General features: G+C 50.0%; 2 protein-coding genes across 12 annotated transcripts in view; one reads left to right on the plus strand and one right to left on the minus strand.

The window, feature by feature from the left end:
* The window catches only part of CAMK2G (calcium/calmodulin dependent protein kinase II gamma), a 175,138-nt gene that overhangs the window by 18,625 nt on the left and 134,115 nt on the right, over positions 1–22,398 (minus strand). For 7 of the 11 annotated variants that reach the window (XM_084633765.1, XM_084633763.1, XM_084633762.1 and 4 more), the window contains exon 14: positions 2,045–2,077. The exons of the other annotated variants lie outside the window; for them this stretch is intronic. In XM_084633765.1, the coding sequence (XP_084489891.1) occupies positions 2,045–2,077 (33 nt within the window). The remainder of the gene's footprint in view (positions 1–2,044; positions 2,078–22,398) is intronic. 11 annotated transcript variants of the gene reach the window in all.
* LOC311523598 (uncharacterized protein) lies at positions 15,281–18,581 on the plus strand. The gene is made up of 3 exons (XM_084633771.1): positions 15,281–16,317; positions 16,869–17,466; positions 18,055–18,581. Exons 1-3 carry the CDS (start codon positions 16,294–16,296, stop codon positions 18,540–18,542), a joined length of 1,110 nt encoding a protein of 369 aa, XP_084489897.1. The 5' UTR covers positions 15,281–16,293; the 3' UTR covers positions 18,543–18,581.

Genomic DNA, 22,398 nt, shown 5'->3' on the forward strand with positions numbered 1-22,398 from the left:
AAGAACCTCCGAGGGAGCCACTACAACCCCAAACCTCACTGCAGAACAGCTGATAATCGCCCTTTAGGTCTCAAGGCCAGCTACCTCACACAACTCAGCCCCACAAGAGCTTTTGAAACGCATGCAGCAGACCTGTTCTCCATCCTGCATGGAACACCTGGCTGCCCAACCTGACCCCACTGCTGTCCCAACAGAACTGAAGGAAGAGGTAGTTCTGCACAGCGTATCAAGGTCCCGGACGTTCGCCAGCTGACCAGATCCACAGCATTGTGCTTAATTCCCCTATGAAGCCATTACGAAACCAAGGACACAGAAAATGTGACTGGCGTGCTCCACATATCTGTACCTTGTAGGGAGATGCCTGACCTAGCGACTTCTGCTCTTTGGGCCTCTGTGGCCATTTAACCAATTGCTCTTCACTTTCACAGGCAGGCACCCCACATATGGGCTCAGTAAGCAAACAAGTGAGCCAAGTGCATGCACACCCCTGCCCCTGCATGAGCACCAAGTATCCTTACAGATTCGTGCAGTACAGATGAAGATCTTGACTTCTTTTAAAAGAAGGCGGTCCACATAGGAAAGCATCAGGCCATTGAGAAGAGCTACTTGATATGACCAGTTTTGGCAGAACCACTGAAAGTGCTCTCTGAGCTAGACAATGAGAGACGGACAGACAACACAGAGGGTGCAAGAGAGAAAACAGACCAGTGACCATAGCACTAAGGACACAGGTGCCAGCCAGCTAGAAGAAAGGAAAGCAAACACTGGCCACCTGGGCTTGCCCTGTATTCACTGGTTGTTTCTCCAAGCTTCACTGCCCCAGTGATCCCTGAGACATTGTTTGGTTCTCATTTCCCAGCTGCCTTGATGCAACGAGCAGAGGGAGCGTAAGGGTAGGTGCTGATGTTGAGCAGAAGAGAAGAGGACAGACAGACACCAAGAACTCCTACCCCTACATTTAATACTTTGGGGATTGAGAGAAGGAGGGGCTGCAGCCCCGGAGTCAAATTTTGCCCTGGGGTATTCCAAGTGGTACTTTGGGATTTATTACTTGTAAAGTTTTAATGTGACCGAGGGAGGGCAGAATTCCCAGGCAGTAACAGAGAAGCTGACTCCTCTGCTCTGGCATCACTCAACATTGCTTGCTTTCCTGCCTTAGGGAGCCCCTGTTCTGTCTGAAAGGAGGCAAAGGCTGCAACGCAGCAGACGATACAGTAGATTCCTGCATGTTAGTTACCACCCACATCTCTGAGACAGAGACGTGGGCAGTAGCTACTAGGCTGCAGATGATCCCCTGGAATATGGCACTGGCTGGTTTTCTTTTTGCTCGCTCGAGATATCAGCGCATCGCCATTTATCCAACATGTTCTAGAGAAAGCAAACATATTCGGATGCATGAAGGGGGAATGGATACAGTGGGGAAGGTGTCACTGGGTACTTGATTCATGCTGGGAGATGTAACTGAGATCTGGATAACAGGGAGTTCTGGATTACAGGGCTGACAAAGCTTTTCAGTATAGAATTGTAAAGAAAATAAATTAAGGGCTGCTTTGAGCCACCAGGTGGTGCTGTTCCTGCACCTTTTATTTTGTTAGCCTTGGAGCTCCATGAGAGGCCTCTGCCATATCAAGGGTGACTCCTATTCATTCCACACTGCAGAACTACCACCACTTGCTCTTCTTTTGGCACTTCTACAGCAAAACGACAAGCCCATGTTCAGACAAGACACAGCTCTGCTTTGCCCACCGGGGAGCTGATGACTTCTCCATTTGTTTCTCCTTTGGATCAGCCGCCAATGGCAGGATATATTAAACTGCATTTTAAGTAGCCAGTTTTCTGTACATAATAGAAGCTGGTGACTGGCCAGCTCCTGACCAATCATGTGGCCTTTTCTGTGAGGACATGGACCTTTAAAGTGCAAGATGACTTTCCCCCCACAACCCCCACACAGACATGCTATGTAGGGTGATGAGCATAAGCTGAGCGTGCATGGCATGAGAATGGTGGACGCACGGATCACAGGCAGCTTACGGGAGGTGCTCACCATCAAATGCACACTGGAGCTCGACTTCCTTTTCTGGACACACCATTGAGAGAGGGGGAAAAAGAAGGAAGAGAGGCGATGAGAAGAAAAGCACAGAAACTATTCACCCGTTAGTGCCACCAACACTCCCCTGGGGCAGGAAGGAGAAGCAGAAGAAATGCAGACTCACGGAAAGGGTGCAAAGTACAGGCAGTGTTAACAAAGAACACCCCCCCACACACGGGAGGGGAGGGACAGGACCAGGGAGAAGACACCCAACATGTGCAGAGATGGGGGCGAGGAAGGAGATACCCACATGCACAGAGCTGGAGGAGGGGAACGTTCACATGCAGAGGGGTGCCTGCAGATGCACCCAGATTGGGGACGAGAGAGAAGCACCGCTTCCCACAGAGAAGGGGCAGGCAGAGACCACCCCCATGCATGCAGATGACAGGGAGGGGTGCCAAGCACTCACAGGGCAGGAAAAGGAATGCACGTGGGAGGGCTTGGGGCACCTCCAGGTGCAGAGAACAGGGAAGGGTTCCCCATGCACACAGACAGGGGAAGCAAAAGGCACTCCCAAACAGAAAGGGGGAGGGGCAGGGGAGTTGATACACACTGCCAGGCACAGATGGGGGAGGGGCCCCCACACTCAGGGTCTGTCTGCACTACAAACAAGGTGTGTCCTTAACTTGAGTCAGCTAACCCAAGTTAAAATAGCACTGAAGGCATGGCAACTCTGCTTTTACCTTGCCTGAGCAGCTTGAACTCAGGCTATGGGGGAGCCTGGGGGCAAACCCTCCCTGTACCGTCACTGGAGCTAACCCCCAGGGGTCAGTTAAACTGTTCAATACCCACCCCTTCTGCAGGGTGACAAGCCCCCCTCCCCCCACCCCCGGCTGGTGTTCAGAGAGCCTCTCACACACAGAAGTGGGATAAGGGGCACAAAGGGCCTTGGTCCTCGAAGACATCTCTCCCCCCGTTTTGTTAGCTTATGGGTCCGCACCTGGCCTGGGCATGAATCCAACCTTAATCCATTGCTCTGCCAGTGCTCTCACACATGTACAGAGGAAGTCATACAGACAGTGTCATTCAGAGAAATAGATGCTCCCCTCAACACACACACGTAGCACCAGATGCATTCTCAGACACTCAGCATGGTTTGGGACCAGGCAGGCAGGGTATGAACAACTGCAAATAGAAATCTATTTCCTGCCTCATTCTGAGCCTGTATGTGAGAGTTTGGGGCTCTTGAGTAGTTGCAGACCTTCTCACATGTGGCCCACCACGCACCAATCTTCACAGAGGCAGCAGGAACTGGCCCTCATCCGCCCTATGTTCCAGGGCTTCCCCCAGCCTTCTCCCAGGGAATGTTAGCATCTCCACAAGCTTTTCTGAAACTTGGAGGGCCACCCAAAGGGCTGCAATTAATGATCTCGATGAAGATATAACCCCTAGGGAAGAGCATTCAAAGGACCATTTTTGAATACCCACACACCACTTTATGGGCTTCAGAACAGGGATTGTCCATCGGCTAAGTCAGCCAGCCAAATCCAGTCTCCTTTTAGGCCAAGTCAGAGCAAAGCGATGGGCTGGGTTGGAAAGCCAACAGCAATGACCTAAGCATCATTGTGGAACATGACAGTGAATCCTGGGGCAACCAGAACCAAGAACACTGGCAACCAGCAGGGACACCTCTTCTCCTTCCCCCAGGGACAGATCTGTTTGTACTCTGCCACAGCTCCACTGGAGCCAATGGAGCCATTACCATTTACCCCAGCCAAGGAACCACCCCTCAAACTTTAGGCTTCACCGTCTTCTACAAATCTACGGAAGCATATGACAGACAGAACACAGTCTGATCTGCACCCATATGCTACAGGGAAGCTTCTCCCCGGGGGGAGGGGGGGGAAATCAACCTCATTCTGAGCTTTGATACATTTCCAAGAAGAAGAAAAAAAGGGGGGGTGGGGAGGAGAGACACAAGAGATGAGACATACAGATCTTCCAGGGCAGTTTATATTCGATTCCCATCTATACAGTATCAGCAAGACCACTGGCACAACAGACTTAAATAACTAGCTTGTGAAAATGGTAAGCTAAGAAACAGTTGTCTGTGAGATCTCAGTATCAACGCAGGGTCCAAACAAGTAATACAAAAAATACAGAAACAACCACCCTCTACCTCTCTCCCCAGGAATTACACAGGGAAGAGGAAATCTCTAGCTCTCTGCAGATTTGAATGTTAACCCACTAATCAAAGTACAGCTTAAATTCAAACACCAGTAACCGAACAGGAAGGCCTCTGGAAGTTTTGGACACCACATAATCCCCACCCCGTATAACAGGAAAAAAATACCAGATAAACAATAAGAAGTGGATGAACAGATTTTAACTCACACAAAAAAGGTAAGGAAACTAATTGAAACCTGTGGGTAGTGATCGATCTATTGGGGATCAATTTATCATGTCTCGTCTCGACACAATAAATCGATCCCCGAACACGTTCCCCGTCAACTCCGTAACTCCAGTTCGCGAGAGGCGGAAGCGGAGTCGACAGGGGCGCGGCAGCGTCCTCACAGGCAGGTAAGTCGACTTAAGATATGCTGACTTCAGCTACGCTATCTGCATAGCTGAAGTTGCGTATCTTAGGTCGACCCCACCCCCAGCGTAGACCAGGGCTAAGATTGTTCCACAAGACAGATGTAGGCATATCTTACGACTAGATACTACACGACTAATCAGTGCTCAAAAACATTTTTTAAAAAAAAGCATCCATGTCAAAATATACTTGAGATTGTGACGGCACTTGATAATACTGTCTGGCACCCATGGAGAGAAATGCAGCCCACCACAGCCACACCAAATTGCCCTAGTGCAATAAAGCACTTCAAGCAGGGCCAGAATGATATCCAAACCCAAAACCACTCATTCTCCATTTACAGGCACTTCCAGAGGGCCCCTTGCAGTAGTATTAGCACACACAAACCATAATGGTAGATGGCGCTCTCCATGGAAGTTAACTTATCAAATTGCTCTTAAAACAGCCAAATAACCCCTCCAGAAATGATAAAATACTTGCAGTCTCCAATAGAGGAAAGCTTGCAGCCCACAGCAAATTCTACATTTAAATATCCCGACCATCTAATCTAAAGGTATCGATTAGAACAACCTTCCAATGGTAATTAGTGAAGTTACTAGAGGAAGAGCACCTGTATATTAACAGACAATACAAAGCAGGGAGAGATTCCTTGTTCAAACAGTTAAAGGTTCTTTCTTTTATTTAACGACAGCAAAAAAAAAAAGTGTGTTTCCAGATGCTGGAAATATGCCTCTGAGCCAGTGATGATGGAAACAGATCTCACTGTATTTACTGTTTTCCTGACCATGTGAGTATTCTAATGAGGCAACATCACGTCCTAAGAGACTGCCATAAAGTATCCCCAAATCTCTTTTCCTAACTCCAGAGGTCACAGTCAGGATCAGGGCCCCTTTGTGCTAGGTGCTGTGCACCAGATAGTCCTTGTCCCAAAGACCTTAACGTCTAAGATGACAAATAGCCAGCAGCAGGAGGAGCAGGATACAACCTACAGCAAACTGGCCATGGGGATGGTAGGCGCTAAGCTTGTTAGGTAACTCCTTTCTACAAAACAGAGGGATTTATCAGCCATACACAGCAATGCCTTTACCAAGTTTTGGGCTGGTCAATTCCTTATGGACTTCCAGGAGAAGTGAGTACTGAGAGCCATCTGAAGGAGGGGGCTCTGGCCTTACAGCCCTGTTGAAAGGCAGGCTGTTCCATGAACAAAGGAATATGCGAGGAAGCAGACAGTGGCCAGCCAAGTCGAGAATCACTGGTGGACTAGAGGATGCCGGGGCAGGCAATGGGATAAGGGAGAAGACTGAATAAGTAGGGAGGGGAAGAAACGTGAAGGGCCTTGAAGAACAGAACAAGAAGCTCCACCTTTACATGGTGAAAACTAGAAATGACGGGGGGATTCAGAGGGAGACGATGTGGTCAGACTTGGAGAGAGAAGGATCTTAGCAGCTGCCTTTTGACCTGATGTGTTGGCATGGTCTACACTAGAAAAGATTTACTAGTACATAGCTATACCAGGAAACTCTCCTAGCAGAGACACAGTTTATATCAACAAAAGATTGCTTTTGCCAGCACAGCTTTTATACAGGTTCCCTGAACAAAAACTATACCTGCAAAAGCACTTTTTACATTAGGGCTTTGGCTGGTATAAAAATGTCATAAAAAAATCACACCTAACAGACATTACTATCCATCGGAAGTCTGACACGTTTGCCTAGCTTTAGGTGGGCTGAGAGTTTTCAATGGGAGGATGAAAGGTAAGGGGGCCCAGTTGGCCACTGCCTTATCCTTTGTATCAACACTTGCAGCGGGAGCACAATACAGGTTATGACTGGAGTAGAAAATTGGTCTTGTGGAAGGACACGGGACTTAGGAGACCTGGGTTCTATACCAAGCAGAGGGACTTATGGAAATGGTTTACCCAGCGTGTTTGATGAGTTGGGGATGATGCGGTGGTGGGACCAAGGGCTGGCCTTTGGGAATAGGAGAGAGAGATGAACAGGAACACTTGTATTGTGATGGGAAGGAGAAGTTATGGAGGAAAAACAAGCAGCCACCCATGAAAGGAGAGCAGAATATCTACATTGGGACTGGAGTGCAGAATTTTGCCTTCGGTAACCACAAACAAATGAGCAGAAAACACAACACTTCCCCATGAATCATCACCCCCCCCCACCGCCCCCGAGCACAACAGCAGTAATCTTAGAAATGGCAGGCAGAAATCATTCTAAACCCCACAGAAAATAAAAAGCAGACTAGACGATGCTGCAGGAAGTAAACAGTGACTCAAATCAAGTTAGCAAGAGTAGTTCCTGCTCTGGAGAAGCAAACTGGGTTCTGGGGTCTTAGCACAAGTATTTTACACGGCTTCTGAAAATGCAATCATCTGCAGGGAATTTTCTCTCAATGTGAGACTGGAAAGAGCATTCGTGGATATTAACACGCTTGCTACAAAACGCATCGCTGCACAAAGTGTGGTTATTCTGGGGTTTAAAGGGTAGAGGAATATCATGACACTGATATTGGGGACAGAGAAGCTCACCAAGCAAGTCACTTCAGCTCTCTATGCCTGTTTCCTCCCTCACCCTCTGTCTGCCTGTGTCTTTAGACTGGAAGCTATGCAGCCAAGATTCTCTTGCTATGCGTATGTGGAGCCTTGATTTCAGCTAAGGCCTCTAGGCACTATTGTAATACAAATAAATCAGAAAGTGGAGTAACAGTTTCCCCCATTGATGGCTGGAAGCACATATTCCCAGACGTAGATAACTATTTACTGGGAAAGAAAAGGAGGACTTGTGGCACCTTAGAGACTAACCAATTTGAGCATAAGCTTTCGTGAGCTGAGCTGTAGCTCACGAAACCTAATGCTCAAATAAATTTGTGCAACATGACAGTGAACCCTGGAGCAACCAGAACCAAGAACACTGGCAACCAGCAGGGACACCTCTTCTCCTTCCCCCAGGGACAGATCTGTTTGTACTCTGCCACAGCTCCACTGGAGCCATTACCATTTACCCCAACCAAGGAACAGAGGAGAGCTTGGATCTGCAGCATAAACCTCACCACACCAAATGCTGAAACTTTTAATACTTTCCAGCCCAGTTCTCTCTTAAGCTACGTATACACAGCTGCCATTGATGACAGTGGAAGATGTGCATGTGAGAGATCTGAATGATGGTGTGGCGAGTTTGGGATGGGTGCAGTATGCATGAGTGGCAGAGCCATGAATAAAAATTACGTAGCTCATTCTGAGCATCGCTGAAACCTCCAGCGCCCCCACCATCCCATATATGCTGTGTGCAACAGAGAAACTGTTTTCAGACTGGTTCAGTGTGTTCATTAAAAGTTACTGGGACCATTTTTTGGTATCTCCCACCCAGAAAGCAAAGTGCTTGTTACCATGAAACCAAATGCAAAGAGCTCAGAGGCAAAAAAAATATAAATAATACATTTTAAACTACTAAAATATCTAAAATAGCACTTCTGCCCATAAAAATGTAATGAATGTGTAATCAGGTCTCCCAGGGCCCTCTAGGGCTAGGAATGAGTGCTGGACCACGACAAATCAATGGGACTTCCCTTGCTAAATGGGGAGTGCTACTGTTTGTAACCATGGGCAGTGACATGATCAACTTTAAAACTGTGATGTATTTATGTAGACAAAGATAATCGCTGATGCAGGAGAGAATCAGGACTATCCTTGGTCTGAGCCCAGTGGTTTTCTTTTGGGGGTGGGGGGGACGGATTCTGTATGAGAAGGGAAAAGAAAGATGCATTAGTGTGGCAGGTACATTTAAAAACAGCAGCTGTTTGGGATGTTCTAACAAGCCCTGGGGAGGTGCAATCCAATGGTTGGCAGAGGGCAGGTGAGACAGTCGAAAGTACACGATCCATTTATATTACATGGTGCTGCAATTTATCACACTGATATTACCCTGTAACCGGGTGGTCACTCCTTTCAAGGGTTTGGGAGCAGCCAGCCCTGTTCTTGAGAGGTGGCCAGCAGGGAGGCGCTGGGAAACAGCTAACCCAGCTGGGCAGCAGCCAGTGACTGGGTCTGAGTCCCAGCTGGAGAATATAAACGAGGGCCCAGCTCCATGAGGGAGCCTGGGGCAGGAGAGGCCTGAAAGTACACTCTCTGTGGCCTTCTGCAAATCCCCTTCGGCTGGAGGAGGACTTTAGCTACCAGAGGGCTTTACAATCGAAGGCCTTGTCTGCACTAGAGTTTTGTTGACAAAAGTTATGCCGGTTTAATTAAACCGCTGTTGCATGTCCACACTAGCTCCTTGTGTCGGCAGAGCACATCCATACTAACAGCTCTTGCATTGACACAGAGAGCCGTGCACTATGGGTAGCTATCCCACTATGCAACTGGCCGCAGGGTGCTTTAGGAAGGGTCTGCAATGCCTCATGGGACAGGTACAGTATCATTTGATTCAGGTTTCTCAATCAAATCGTTCCGTGGGCATCCTAGTAGATTGCCAGCTGCTTTTCAACTGAAGCGTGGGGGGGAGTGTATATGTGAGAGAGACAGTGTGCGTTGGGTAGTGTGTGTGTGTCGACATGCTGTCTATTTAAGTTCAGACGGCCACCTGAGCAACCAATCCTGAAACAGGGGAGAGGGGGACACCCACATCAGCTCCTGGCTTTGCACAGCAGTTTTCCTCCCCTCCTCCCCCAGCAGCAGAGGCCCATTCTTCCTGCCTGCCACTGTGTGCCCAGGAGAGCAGGATTCCACATTAATGGTTCTCTGCTTCCCTCTGAGTTCTCCCATAGCATCATTTCACATAATGTTCGATCAGTGCAAGTTCCACTTGCTGTGCAACCTCTACTGCCGTTCAAGCCCCGAATTCATCCCCCCAATCACAACCACAGCACACAAAAAGAGGCAAAGAGTGCATCGACATAGCTGAAATGTAAAAAGTTCTTTCCCCTTGTCCTCAGTTTTGCTAAAGCAGCAAAACATGGGGCATGGCTCATCTTATGGCCACCGACACTACTATGCTTGAAGTTGTGGGTAGGAGCTATGGAACCCCCCTGAAACTTTACAACCTTTATTTCAGTGTGGCGAGCACCATTTGTCATATGTTTCTATTGCCCTTGTGGAATCCTGAAGGTGCCTGGTGATGGCCAATGTCACAGCTCTAAATTCTGCTGGCTGATCAATGCCCCAGGGATAAAGTACCTGCCTTGACAGGAGTTCAAATCCTGTTCAAGTTGTTTAATAATGGAGGGTGGACTGAAATATCACATCGCTTTGCTCAGCCAGATCTTGCTTTTGCTCAGTGACCTAAAACAGAGTACATTAGTTCTGTGCTAATGGCCTCACTGTACATTTCACAAAGATGCATGTGGAGGTTTGTTGCTAATCTGGAGGAGTCTGGTCACTGCAAACTGGAAGCCAGGGGAAAAACAGAGATTTTCTCTCTCACTTAATAAAAGAGAAAATGATACATTCCCAAGGAATCCAGTGGCAAAGGCTTCCCAATGGGTGGAAACGTGAGGGCAATATCATTCTGAGGAAGTGTGAGAAGCAGCCTAAAAGTGGGACATTCAGGCACCAGACTAGGCACCCCAACTTCGCCAAGTAACCACGTGAAACAAAGTACTCTGCCTGTTCACACCTGTTCTAAACCTGCATCTTATGTGCCAGACTCAGCAATGCTCATCTGAAACTTGTCTCTTTTAGGGGAAGGGGAGGCATGGGAGGGACACCCCAAAGCTGACAGGATATTTAAGGGGAAGGGAAGGCATGGGAGGGACACTGCAAAGCAGACAGGATATTTAAGGGGAGGGGGACATGGGAGGGACACCGCAAAGCAGACAGGATATTTAAGGGGAGGGGGACATGGGAGGGACACCGCAAAGCAGACAGGATATTTAAGGGGAGGGGGACATGGGAGGGACACCCCAAAGCTGACAGGATATTTAGATAGTAAAGAGGACAGAGCTGAAGTTGAGCTATCACAATAGGGGACTGAATGATAAACAGTCAGCTACCAGGATCCAGGAACAGACCCTCTATGCATTCCTGTCTCCAGCTCAGATCAGAAATGGACAAGGATGGCCAACCCAGAGACTAAAATTACAAAACACACTAAGCAGCAGCAGCAGGAGAAGCAAGCAGAGCGACAATGGAACCCATCTTTAGGCTGGTGGATGTAAAGACGTTAGAAGTCCTGTCAGCGGTGCTGCCCAGTTAAGGCAGGCTTGTGCCTACCTGCTCCGACACTGTGCTGCGCCCTAGAAGTGGCCAGCAGCAGGACCAGCTTCTAGGCAGGGAGGCCACGGGGCTCCGTGTGCTGCCGTGTGTGTATCCATCCTGGTACTGGCAGCTTCCGGGGCACAGTGTAGTCCACTGTGCCAGGACACGGTGCCTGTCTCTGCACCCCGGCTGTGCCACTGACCGGGAATCGCCAGAGGTAAGTCCATACCCCTACCCCGTGCCCCAATCCCCAGCCCCAGCCCTGAGGCCCCCGAAACCTGGAACCCCTTCCTGCAGCCCAAACCCCTCATCCCTGGTCCCACCCCAGAGCCTGCACCCCTAGCCCAGACCCCCTCCTGGGCCCCAACCCCCTGCCCCAGCCCTGAGCCCCCTCCCACACCCTGAACCCCTCATTCCTGGCCCCAACCTGCAGCCTTCACCCCACACTACAACCCTCTGTTCCAGCCTTGAGACCCTCCAGCACCCCGAGCCCCTCATCCCCAGCTCTGTTGGCTCGCAGGCTTCAACAATTTTCTTCAACTGGGTCCCCAGAAAAAAGTTTGAAAACTACTGATCTAGAAGACAGAAGAGTATGGAATGAGAAGGCGCCAGCTGCTGGTCAATCAATATAGCAGCACTGAGGTGACCCAAGAAGCAGCCTCCACTAAGACCAAGACGAGGATGGCATGCGAAGGGAAGATAGGTTAAATCTTTCATGTCAGAGGTCTCTGAAACGGTGCAACTGCGTGGCAATCAGATGTGCCAACCCAGCTCTGAGTGCAGGACACAGATGGCAATGTAGCCTCACTCAGCCAGCCTGTTAGCTGAAGGGAAGAGCCATTGCAGTCATGGACACCACTGGAAGACAGAGAGAGAAGCAACAAAACCCCTAGGATGGAGAAGAATGTTCACACCCAGGTAACATGGGAGAGAGAGAGAGAGAGAGAGAGAGAGGTCTGCCCCGAACCCGAGTGCTTCCAACCACAGTGTCGAGTAAGAAGTGATATGGGTTGGTCAATGGAAAAGCTTCCATGATATTTAGCATTAGACCCACACAAGTAAAATACATTACCAAGCAAAAATATTTGTTTCTCTATCTCTTTAGCAAGTTTCAGAATTCAGGGAAGCAAGGAACGGAAAGCACCAGCTAAAGCCAGACAGCCTTTGTGAAAGGGCTGTGAAGACTCCAACAGCTCTCTAGATGCCCTTCAATCTTGCTTTAGAGCACCCACTGTCATCTCAGTCCTGCCCATCCTGTGCAGTGCACTGCTCCACTGTTCCCCTCAGTTCTGACCTCCTCCCCACTACTGGACTGCTAAGCTTCCTTCAGGGCTAGGAGAATGCGTCTTAGCTTTGTTTCCGTTGAAGAGAGCAGAGCGTGCTGGTGTTTGGGAGGAGAGAGTTCACATGTGACCATTTGCTTACAGTCCCCAGATATGATACAGCGGCAGAAAGGAGGTACCTGTTTTCTGTGCATACAGAGCATTCTGTTCAAGAGAACAAATGCTCCTCCTGCACATTCCAGGGGCTTCATTCTCTGCCTTCCCACACAAGCTCATTTGAACTTTAGGGGTTACAGTTATTCTGCAGGGCTGATGAACGCTCTATAGTTGTCAAAGGTGAATCCAGCTTTATTCTTTTCAGGGAAAAGGGTACCCAACACCTTCGGGGACCTGCTCAGCATGTACACTTCATGGAGGAGTAAAATCTCTTCCAAATATAGGTCTCCTCCCTACCACAATGCCTCCAAGCAAAAGGCTGCATGTCAAAGACTGTACAGGTTCCACTTCTGCAAGGGTTTGATCTAGAGTAATAATATTCACCCACCCTCCCCAGGGAGCCTGGGGGATAGTAAAAGGTCTCTGAGGACAGCACCATTTCACAAGCCTGGAAGATTCCAATAAGACATGCAGTTGCATGATCTGCTTCTTTTTCAGCTTTTTCTTTGAGCTGCTGGGAGACGCTGAAGCAGAGACCTGCTGTTCTTAAGTCCACAGCCTTCCAGGACCAGCCCTGCCTCCTCCGTTTTGCTATGATGTTTTACGAAGCAGCCAGTGAGAGACTCCTCAGGCTAGTAACCAGCCTCCTTGCATCACTGAACAAGAAGAGCTGGTGCATAGACATGTGTCTGGTAACAGAAGCAAGAGCCTGTGTTCAGACAAGGAGACTCCCACGTGGAGACGTTTCATAAGCAACAAGGAGTCTGGTGGCACCTTAAAGACTAACAGATTTATTTGGCCATAAACTTTCCTGGGTGAAACACCCACTTCTTCAGATGCATTTGGGCATAAGCTTTCGTGGGTAAAACACCAATTCTTCAGATGCATGCATGCATGCAACTGAAGAAGTGGCGTTTTACCCATGAAAGCTCATGGCCAAATAAATCTGTTAGTCTTTAAGGTGCCACCAGACTCCTAGTTGTTTTTGTGGTTACAGACTAACACAGCTAACCCCTGATACTTGGTTTCATAAGCATGCGCTCTAGAGGAAAGACTTACACATTTCATGTCTTTTTGGCTGGGGGGAAAGAAGCCTAGTATTTCACTCAAATCTCATCAGGGAGGACACCCCCAGCCACAGAAATGCTGCATTACACCAGAGCACCTACTACAGCAACAGAAAAAATAAATGTATCTCCACTCCTCACCAGCCTGCTCTGGGTAATTGCACCTTTATGCCATGGAGCCTTCCAGGGGCCAAGCCCCACCACTACCTCAGTAAGACTCAGTCAGTAGGAGAGAACAGGATAATTATTGCCTCAGCATGCATGACATAAAACCCCCAGCAGGAGGAGAACAAAAAACAGTCACAGGGTAAAACAAGGAGGGAAATTGTTCCAGTTACAGGGCAGCATCAGAACATAGCAGCAGCCATACTGGGTTGGACCAATGGTCCATCTAGCCCAGTGTCCTGTCTGCTGACAGCAGCAGGTGCCTTGTACACCAGAGGGAATGAACAGAACAGACAATTATCGAGTGATCCATCCCCTGTCGTCCACTCCCAGCTTCTGGTAATCAGAGGCTGAGGACACCCAGAGCATGGGGTTCCATCCCCGCCCATCCTGGCTAACAGGCATTGATGGACCTAGCCTCCAGGAACGTATGTAGTTCTTTTTTGAACCGCATTTTAGTTTTGGCCTTCACATCATCCCCTGACAATGAGTTCTACAAGTTGTCTGTGCATTGTGTGAAGTAGTACTGAATGCAGTATTCAAGGTGTGGGCATACCATGGATTCATATAAAACGGTTACCTACCTTTCATAACTGTTGATCTTCGAGATGTGTTGCTCATGTCGATTCCATTCTAGGTGTGTACGTGCCCAGATGTGCAGCAGAAGATTTTTGCCTTAGTAGTATCCGTAGGGTTGGCAATGGCGCCCTCTGGAGTGCCACGCTCATGCATTGGTATATCAGGCGCTGCCGGTCCTACGCCCTCCCAGTTCCTTCTTGCCAGTAACTCCGACAGAGGGGCAGGAGGATGGGTAATGGAATCGACAGGAGCAACACATCTCGAAGAACAACAATTATGCAAGGTAGGTAACGGTTTTGCCTTATTCGAGTACTTGCTCATGTCGATTCCATTCTAGGTGATTCTCAAGCAGTATCCCTGTGGCAGGCTCAGAGTTCACAGTCATGGGGCTTGCAACACTGCTCTGCTAAAGCCAGCATTGTCTTGGGCTTGCTTGGTGAGTGCACAATGAAATGTAAATGTCTGTATAGACAACCAAGTAGCAGCCCTGCAGATATCCTGAAATGGCACCTGGGCCAGGAAGGCTGCCGACAAAGTCTGAGCCCTAGTCGAGTGTTCAGTCACGGTCACCAATGGAGGCACTTTTGCCAGGTCATAGCAGTAACAGATGTAGGCTGTGATCCAGGACTAAATCCTCTGTGAAGACCCTGGGTGACCTCTCATCCTGTCTGCCACTTCAACCAACAATTGCATTGACTTACAAAATGGCTTGATACTGTCGATGTAGAAGGCAAGCGCCCTCCTGATGTCCAGGGTGTGCAATTTGTGCTCCTCTTCTGATTTGTGAGGCTTCGGAAAGAAGACAGGTAAGTATATGTCTTAGCTGGTATGAAACTGTGAAACCACCTTGGGCAGGAACACTGGATGCAGTTACAGCTGGACCTTGTCCTTGTAGACCACTGTATAGGGTGGCTCTGAAGTAAGCACTCTGATCTCAGAGACCCTATGGGCACACATTATTGCAACCAGGAAAGAAACTTTCCAGGAGGAGGAGGAGGAGAAGGGAGCTAAAGGCTTGAAGGGAGGACCCATGAGCCATGACAGCATGAGAATTCAGGTCCCAGGGAGGGACCAGATCCCTGGGTAGAGAGGCTCCAGACCTTTCAAAAACCGGACCGTTATGTCGTGAGTGAAAACTGACTTGCCCTGGAGCAGAGGGTGGAAGGCAGAAATAGCAGCCAAGTGGACTTTGATTGAAGATAAGGACAACCCCTGCAGCTTGAGCTGCAGAAGATAGTCCAGGATCACCTGCAGTGAGGCCTACTCAGTCCGGATACCCCGGTCTGAGGCCCAGCATGGGAACCTCTTCCACTTGGCCAAGTCGGTTGCTCTGGTGGAGGGCTCTCTGCTACCCAGCAAAACCTGCTGGGCCTGGGCTGAGCATTCTGTTCGTCTGCATTTAGCCAGAGAGACAGCTGCTGTGGGGGGACCACTGAAAGGTTTATCAGCGGGCTGAACCCTTGCTGCCAAGGCTATGCAGGAGCGGCCAGAATAGCCTTTGCCCTCTGCTGTTTACTCTTCATGAGGACTCTGTGGATTAGTGATACCGGCAGGAAGGCATACATCAGAGCCTCCGAACATGGGAGCAGAAAGACGTCTGACAGGGAGCCCCTGTCCAAACCCCGGAATGAGAACGCATGGCATTTCCTGTTCTGATGGGATGTGAACAGGTCCACCTGTGGAGTCCCCCACCTCCGGAAGATAATGCTGACCGCCTCCGGGTGGAGCAACCACTTATGATGAGACGAGAAGGTCCTGCTGAGGCAATCTGCTACCACGTTCTTGGCTCCAGGCAGATGCATGGCCACCAGATGGATGGCATGCCACACACACAAGCCCCAAAGGTGGAGAGCTTCTTGGCAAAGGGTAACACATCGCCGCAGTATTGTCTGTCAGAACCTGCACTACCTTGCCCTTCACATAGGGCAGGAAAGCCTAGCAGGCCCGGCAAACCGCTTTGAGCTCCCTGATCGTCCCACGACAAGGCGGCCTTGCGTGCTGAGCTCCCATTGGGCTCCCCAGCCCAGGTCCGAGGCATCAGAAATCAGGGTCAGCAACAGGGCCGGGGTCGCGAAGGGAACTCCCTCCCACACCAATTTGGGGCTCAATCACCAATCTACAGACTATCAGATGTAAACCGGCACGCATACCACCCAATCTAGATCGTGTCTGTTGGAGATGAAGACCGACACCAACCACGCTTGCAGTGGCCAGAGATGGCGGTGGGCTTCCTGGACCAGGTACGTACACGTGGCCATGTGGCCTAACAACCACAGGCAGGTGTGAGCCGTGGTGAGCAGGTAGTTTTTCCATATGGGAGATCAGGTCTGACATGGCCTGGAAACATGCCTCTGGAAGGAAGGCTCTGGCTTGCGTGGAGTTGAGAACCACCCCAACGAACTCTATTCTTTGCTCCAGCCTTAAGGTTGATTTCTTTTAGCCCTGGTCTACACTAAGCCCTGGTCTACACTAGGGCTTTAGGTCGAATTTAGCAGCATTAAATCGATGTAAACCTGCACCCGTCCACACGATGAAGCCCTTTATTTCGACTTAAAGGGCTCTTAAAATCGATTTCCTTACTCCACCCCTGACAAGTGGATTAGCGCTTAAATCGGCCTTGCTGGCTCGAATTTGGGGTACTGTGGACACAATTCGACGGTATTGGCCTCCGGGAGCTATCCCAGAGTGCTCCATTGTGACGCTCTGGACAGCACTCTCAACCTCAGATGCACTGGCCAGGTAGACAGGAAAAGAACCGCAAACTTTTGAATCTCATTTTCTGTTTGGCCAGCGTGGCAAGCTGCAGGTGACCATGCAGAGCTCATCAGCAGAGGTGACCATGATGGAGTCCCAGAATCGCAGAAGAGCTCCAGCATGGACCGAACGGGAGGTACGGGATCTGATCGCTGTATGGGGAGAGGAATCTGTGCTATCAGAACTCTGTTCCAGTTTTCGAAATGCCAAAACCTTTGTCAAAATCTCCCAGGGCATGAAGGACAGAGGCCATAACAGGGACCCGAAGCAGTGCCGCGTGAAACTGAAGGAGCTGTGGCAAGCCTACCAGAAAACCAGAGAGGCGAACGGCCGCTCTGGGTCAGAGCCCCAAACATGCCGCTTCTATGATGAGCTGCATGCCATTTTAGGGGGTTCAGCCACCACCACCCCAGCCGTGTGGTTTGACTCCTTCAATGGAGATGGAGGCAATACGGAAGCAGGTTTTGGGGACGAAGAAGATGATGATGAGGTTGTAGATAGCTCACAGCAAGCAAGCGGAGAAACCAGTTTTCCCGACAGCCAGGAACTGTTTCTCACCCTGGACCTGGAGCCAGTACCCCCCGAACCCACCCAAGGCTGCCTCTTGGACCCGGCAGGTGGAGAAGGGACCTCTGGTGAGTGTACCTTTTAAAATACTATACATGGTTTAAAAGCAAGCATGTGAAAGGATTACTTTGCCCTGGCATTCGCGGCTCTCCTGGATGTATTCCCAAAGCCTTTGCAAAAGGTTTCTGGGGAGGGCAGCCTTATTGCGTCCTTCATGGTAGGACACTTTACCACTCCAGGCCAGTAACACGTACTCGGGAATCATTGTGCAACAAAGCATTGCAGTGCATGTTTGCTGGCGTTCAAACAACATCCGCTCTTTATCTCTCTGTGTTATCCTCAGGAGAGTGAGATATAATTCATGGTCACCTGGTTGAAACAGAGTGCTTTTCTTAAGGGGACACTCAGAGGAGCCCGTTCCTGCTGGGCTGTTTGCCTGTGGCTAAACAGAAATGTCCCCTGCTGTTAGCCACGGGGAGGGGGGAGGGTTGAGGGGGTAGCCATGCGGTGGGGGGAGGCAAAATGCAACCTTGTAACGAAAGCACGTGTGCTATGTATGTAATGTTAACAGCAAGGTTTACCCTGAAAGAGTGTAGCCACTGTTTTATAAAGTGTGCCTTTTTAAATACCGCTGTCCCTTTTTTTTTCTCCACCAGCTGCATGTGTTTCAATGATCACAGGATCTTCTCCTTCCCAGAGGCTAGTGAAGCTTAGAAAGAAAAAAAAACGCACTCGAGATGAAATGTTCTCCGAGCTCATGCTGTCCTCCCACACTGACCGAGCACAGACGAATGCGTGGAGGCAAATAATGTCAGAGTGGAAGAAAGCACAAAATGACCGGGAGGAGAGGTGGCGGGCTGAAGACAGGGCTGAAGCTCAAATGTGGCGGCAGCGTGATGAGAGGAGGCAGGATTCAATGCTGAGGCTGCTGGAGGACCAAACCTGTATGGTTGAGCTGCAGCAAAGGCAGCTGGAGCACAGACTGCCACTGCAGCCCCAGTGTAACCAACCGCCCTCCTCCCCAAGTTCCATAGTCTCCACACCCAGACGCCCAAGAACGCGGTGGGGGGGACTCCGGCCAACCAGCCACTCCACCACAGAGGATTGCCCAAAAAAAAGAAGGCTGGCAATCAATAAATTTTAAAGTTGTAAACTTTTAAAGTGCTGTGTGGCATTTTCCTTCCCTCTTCCACCACCCCTCCTGGGCTACCTTGGTAGTCATCCCCCTATTTGTGTGATGAATGAATAAAGAATGCATGAATGTGAAGCAACAATGACTTTATTGCCTCTGCAAGCGATGATCGAGGGGAGGATGGTTAACTTACAGGGAAGTAGAGTGAACCAAGGGGTGGGGGTTTCATCAAGGAGAAACAAACAGAACTTTCACACCGTAGCCTGGCCAGTCATGAAACTGGTTTTCAAAGCTTCTCTGATGCGTACCGCGCCCTCCTGTGCTCTTCTAACCGCCCTGGTGTCTGGCTGCGCGTAACCAGCAGCCAGGCGATTTGCCTCAACCTCCCACCCCGCCATAAACGTCTCCCCCTTACTCTCACAGATATTGTGGAGCACACAGCAAGCAGTAATAACAGTGGGAATATTGGTTTCGCTGAGGTCTAAGCGAGTCAGTAAACTGCGCCAGCGCGCCTTTAAACGTCCAAATGCACATTCTACCACCATTCTGCACTTGCTCAGCCTGTAGTTGAACAGCTCCTGACTACTGTCCAGGCTGCCTGTGTACGGCTTCATGAGCCATGGCATTAAGGGGTAGGCTGGGTCCCCAAGGATACATATAGGCATTTCAACATCCCCAACAGTTATTTTCTGGTCTGGGAAGAAAGTCCCTTCCTGCAGCTTTTGAAACAGACCAGAGTTCCTGAAGATGCGAGCATCATGTACCTTTCCCGGCCATCCCACGTTGATGTTGGTGAAACGTCCCTTGTGATCCACCAGAGCTTGCAGCACTATTGAAAAGTACCCCTTGCGGTTTATGTACTCACCGGCTTGATGCTCCGGTGCCAAGATAGGGATATGGGTTCCGTCTATGGCCCCACCACAGTTAGGGAATCCAATTGCAGAAAAGCCATCCACTATGACCTGCACATTTCCCAGGGTCACTACCCTTGATATCAGCAGATCTTTGATTGCGTGGGCTACTTGCATCACAGCAGCCCCAGCAGTAGATTTGCCCACTCCAAATTGATTCCCAACTGACCGGTAGCTGTCTGGCGTTGCAAGCTTCCACAGGGCTATCGCCACTCGCTTCTCAACTGTGAGGGCTGCTCTCATCTTGGTATTCATGTGCCTCAGGGCAGGGGAAAGCAAGTCATGAATATCGCCCGGTATCGCTTTGCCAGGTTCTGGTGCTGCATATACTGCTGGATAATGCGTGTGGTGTTTAATGTGCTCCTAATTGCCAAAGTGAGCTGAGCGGCCTCCATGCTTGCCTTGGTATGGCGTCCGCACAGAAAAAAAGGCGCGGAACGATTGTCTGCTGTTGCTCTGACGGAGGGAGGGGCGACTGACGACACGGCTTACAGGGGTGGCTTCAGGGAGCTTAAATCAACAAAGGGGGTGGCTTTACATCAAGGAGTATTTCAGGCAGGACTTCACGGAGGGTTCCAATAAGAAATGGTGCACCTAAGTTATTGTTCTTATTGGAACAAGGAGGTTAGCCTGGCCTCTGATTGATACATGGCTAGATTTACCTCGCTGCACCTTCTCTGTGAGTGACTGCAGTGTGACCTAGAGGAATGAGTCCCCTAGCCGGGGGAGGAGGCAAATGAGTACAAAACAAATCTGGTCTATTTCTTGTTTTGATCCACTCCATCTATCTTTTACATCTTTGGCTGGCAGCAGACAGTGCAGAAGGACTGCATGCCATCCACATCTCATGGCTGCTCAGCAGAAGATGGTGCATTAGGACTGCTAGCCATCCTCATCTCTTGCCTGCCCGGCAGAAGATGATGCAATAGGACTGCTAGCAATCCGTATCACCTGCCTGCTCACCATAAGATGGTTCAATAGGACTGACTGCAAGACTAAAGAGAATGACCTGGTCAAGTCACTCCAAATTTAGTCCCTGCGCCCATGTCTGCCCAGGCGCTCCCAGCCAACGTGGCCAGGAGCACCTCGGACATGACAAGGATGGCTACCAGTCGTACTGTACCGTCTGCTGCCACAAGGCAATGGGTTGCTGCTACTGTGTAGCAATGCCGTACCGCGTCTGCCAGTACCCAGGAGACATATGGTGACGGTTACCTGAGCGGGCTCCATGCTTGCCGTGGTATGGCGTCTGCACAGGTAACTCAGGAAAAAAGGCGCGAAACGATTGTCTGCCCTTGCTTTCACGGAGGGAGGGAACGGGGGACTGACAATATGTACCCAGAACCACCCGCGACAATGTTTTAGCCCCATCAGAGTGCTCCATTGTGGCTGCTCTGGACAGCACTCTCAACTCAGATGCACGATTGTTTGCTGTTGCTCTGACGCAGGGAGCGGCGACTGAGGACACGGCTTACAGGGTTGGCTTCAGGGAGCTAAAAATCAACAAAGGGAGTGGCTTTACATCAAGGAATATTTCAGTCAGGACTTCACGGAGGATTCCAGTAAGAAATGGTGCACCTAAGTTATTGTTCTTATTGGAACAAGGAGGTTAGCCTGGCCTCTGATTGATACATGGCTAGATTTACCTCGCTGCACCTTCTCTGTGAGTGACTGCAGTGTGACCTAGAGGAATGAGTCCCCTAGACAGGGGAGGGGGGGAAGCAAATGAGTACAAAACAAAACTGGTCTATTTCTTGTTTTGATCCACTCCATCTATCTTTTACATCTTTGGCTGGCAGCAGACGGTGCAGAAGTACTGCATGCCATCCACATCTCACGGCTGCTCGGCAGAAGACGGTGCAGTAGGACTGCTAGCCATCCTCATCTCTTGCCTGCCTGGCAGAAGATGGTACAGTAGGACTGCTAGCAATCCATATTGCCTGCCTGCTCGCCATAAGACGGTTCAATAGGACTGACTGCAGGACTAAAGAGAATGACCTGGTCAAGTCACTCCAAATTTAGTCCCTGCACCCATGTCTGCCCAGGCGCTCCTGGCCGACGTGGCCAGGAGCACCTCGGACATGACGATGACGGCTACCAGTCGTACTGTACTGTCTGCTGCCACAAGGCAATGGGTTGATGCTGCTGTGTAGCAATGCAGTACCGCGTCTGCCAGCACCAGGAGACATACGGTGGCAGTTACCTGAGCGGGCTCCATGCTTGCCGTGGTATGGCGTCTGCACAGGTAACTCAGGAAAAAAGGCGCAGAACGATTGTCTGCCCTTGCTTTCACGGAGGGAGGGAGGGAGGGAGGGAACGGGGGCCTGACGATACGTACCCAGAACCACCCGCGACAATGTTTTAGCCCCATCAGGCATTGGGATCTCAACCCAGAATTCCAATGGGCAGCGGAGACTGCGGGAACTGTGGGATAGCTACCCACAGTGCCACGCTCCGGAAGTCGACTCTAGCCTCGGTACTGTGGAAGCGCTCCGCCGAGTTAATGCACTTAATGCACTTAGAGCATTTTCTGTGGGGACACACACACTCTAATATATAAAACCGATTTCTAAAAAACCGACTTCTATAAATTCGACCTTATTCCGTAGTGTAGACATACCCCTAGTTTATGGTCAACAGGCCCAGATCGCAGCAGGTGGAACTAACCAGTTCGAGGCTCCTCTGCACCTGTCCCCAAGATCTGCCCTTGATGAGCCAATCGTTGAGATATGGATAGACCTGAACCCCTCAATGCCTGAGGTAAGTAGCCACTGTGCCATACCTTTTGTAAAGGCCCTCGGAGCAGACAAGAGACCAAAGGGCAGCCCTGTGAACTGGAAATGGCACCTGTCCACCACAGAACAGAGGAATCATCTGCGACCTTGAAAGATGGAGATATGGAAATAAAGCATCCTTCAGACCAAGGGTGGTATACCGGTCTCCCAGATCCAGGGAGG

Source organism: Lepidochelys olivacea, assembly GCF_965140295.1.
Source record: "Lepidochelys olivacea isolate rLepOli2 genome assembly, chromosome: 7".
In the NCBI taxonomy this organism is placed as follows: Eukaryota; Metazoa; Chordata; order Testudines; family Cheloniidae; genus Lepidochelys; species Lepidochelys olivacea.

Coding starts and splice junctions, on each gene's coding strand:
- LOC311523598 (XM_084633771.1), top strand. CDS start 16,294: ATGGCGGTGGGCTTCCTGGACCAG. Junction 16,318..16,868: donor CGGTGGGCTTCCTGGACCAG/GTACGTACACGT, acceptor CTGTTTGGCCAG/CGTGGCAAGCTGCAGGTGAC. Junction 17,467..18,054: donor AGGTGGAGAAGGGACCTCTG/GTGAGTGTACCT, acceptor TTTCTCCACCAG/CTGCATGTGTTTCAATGATC.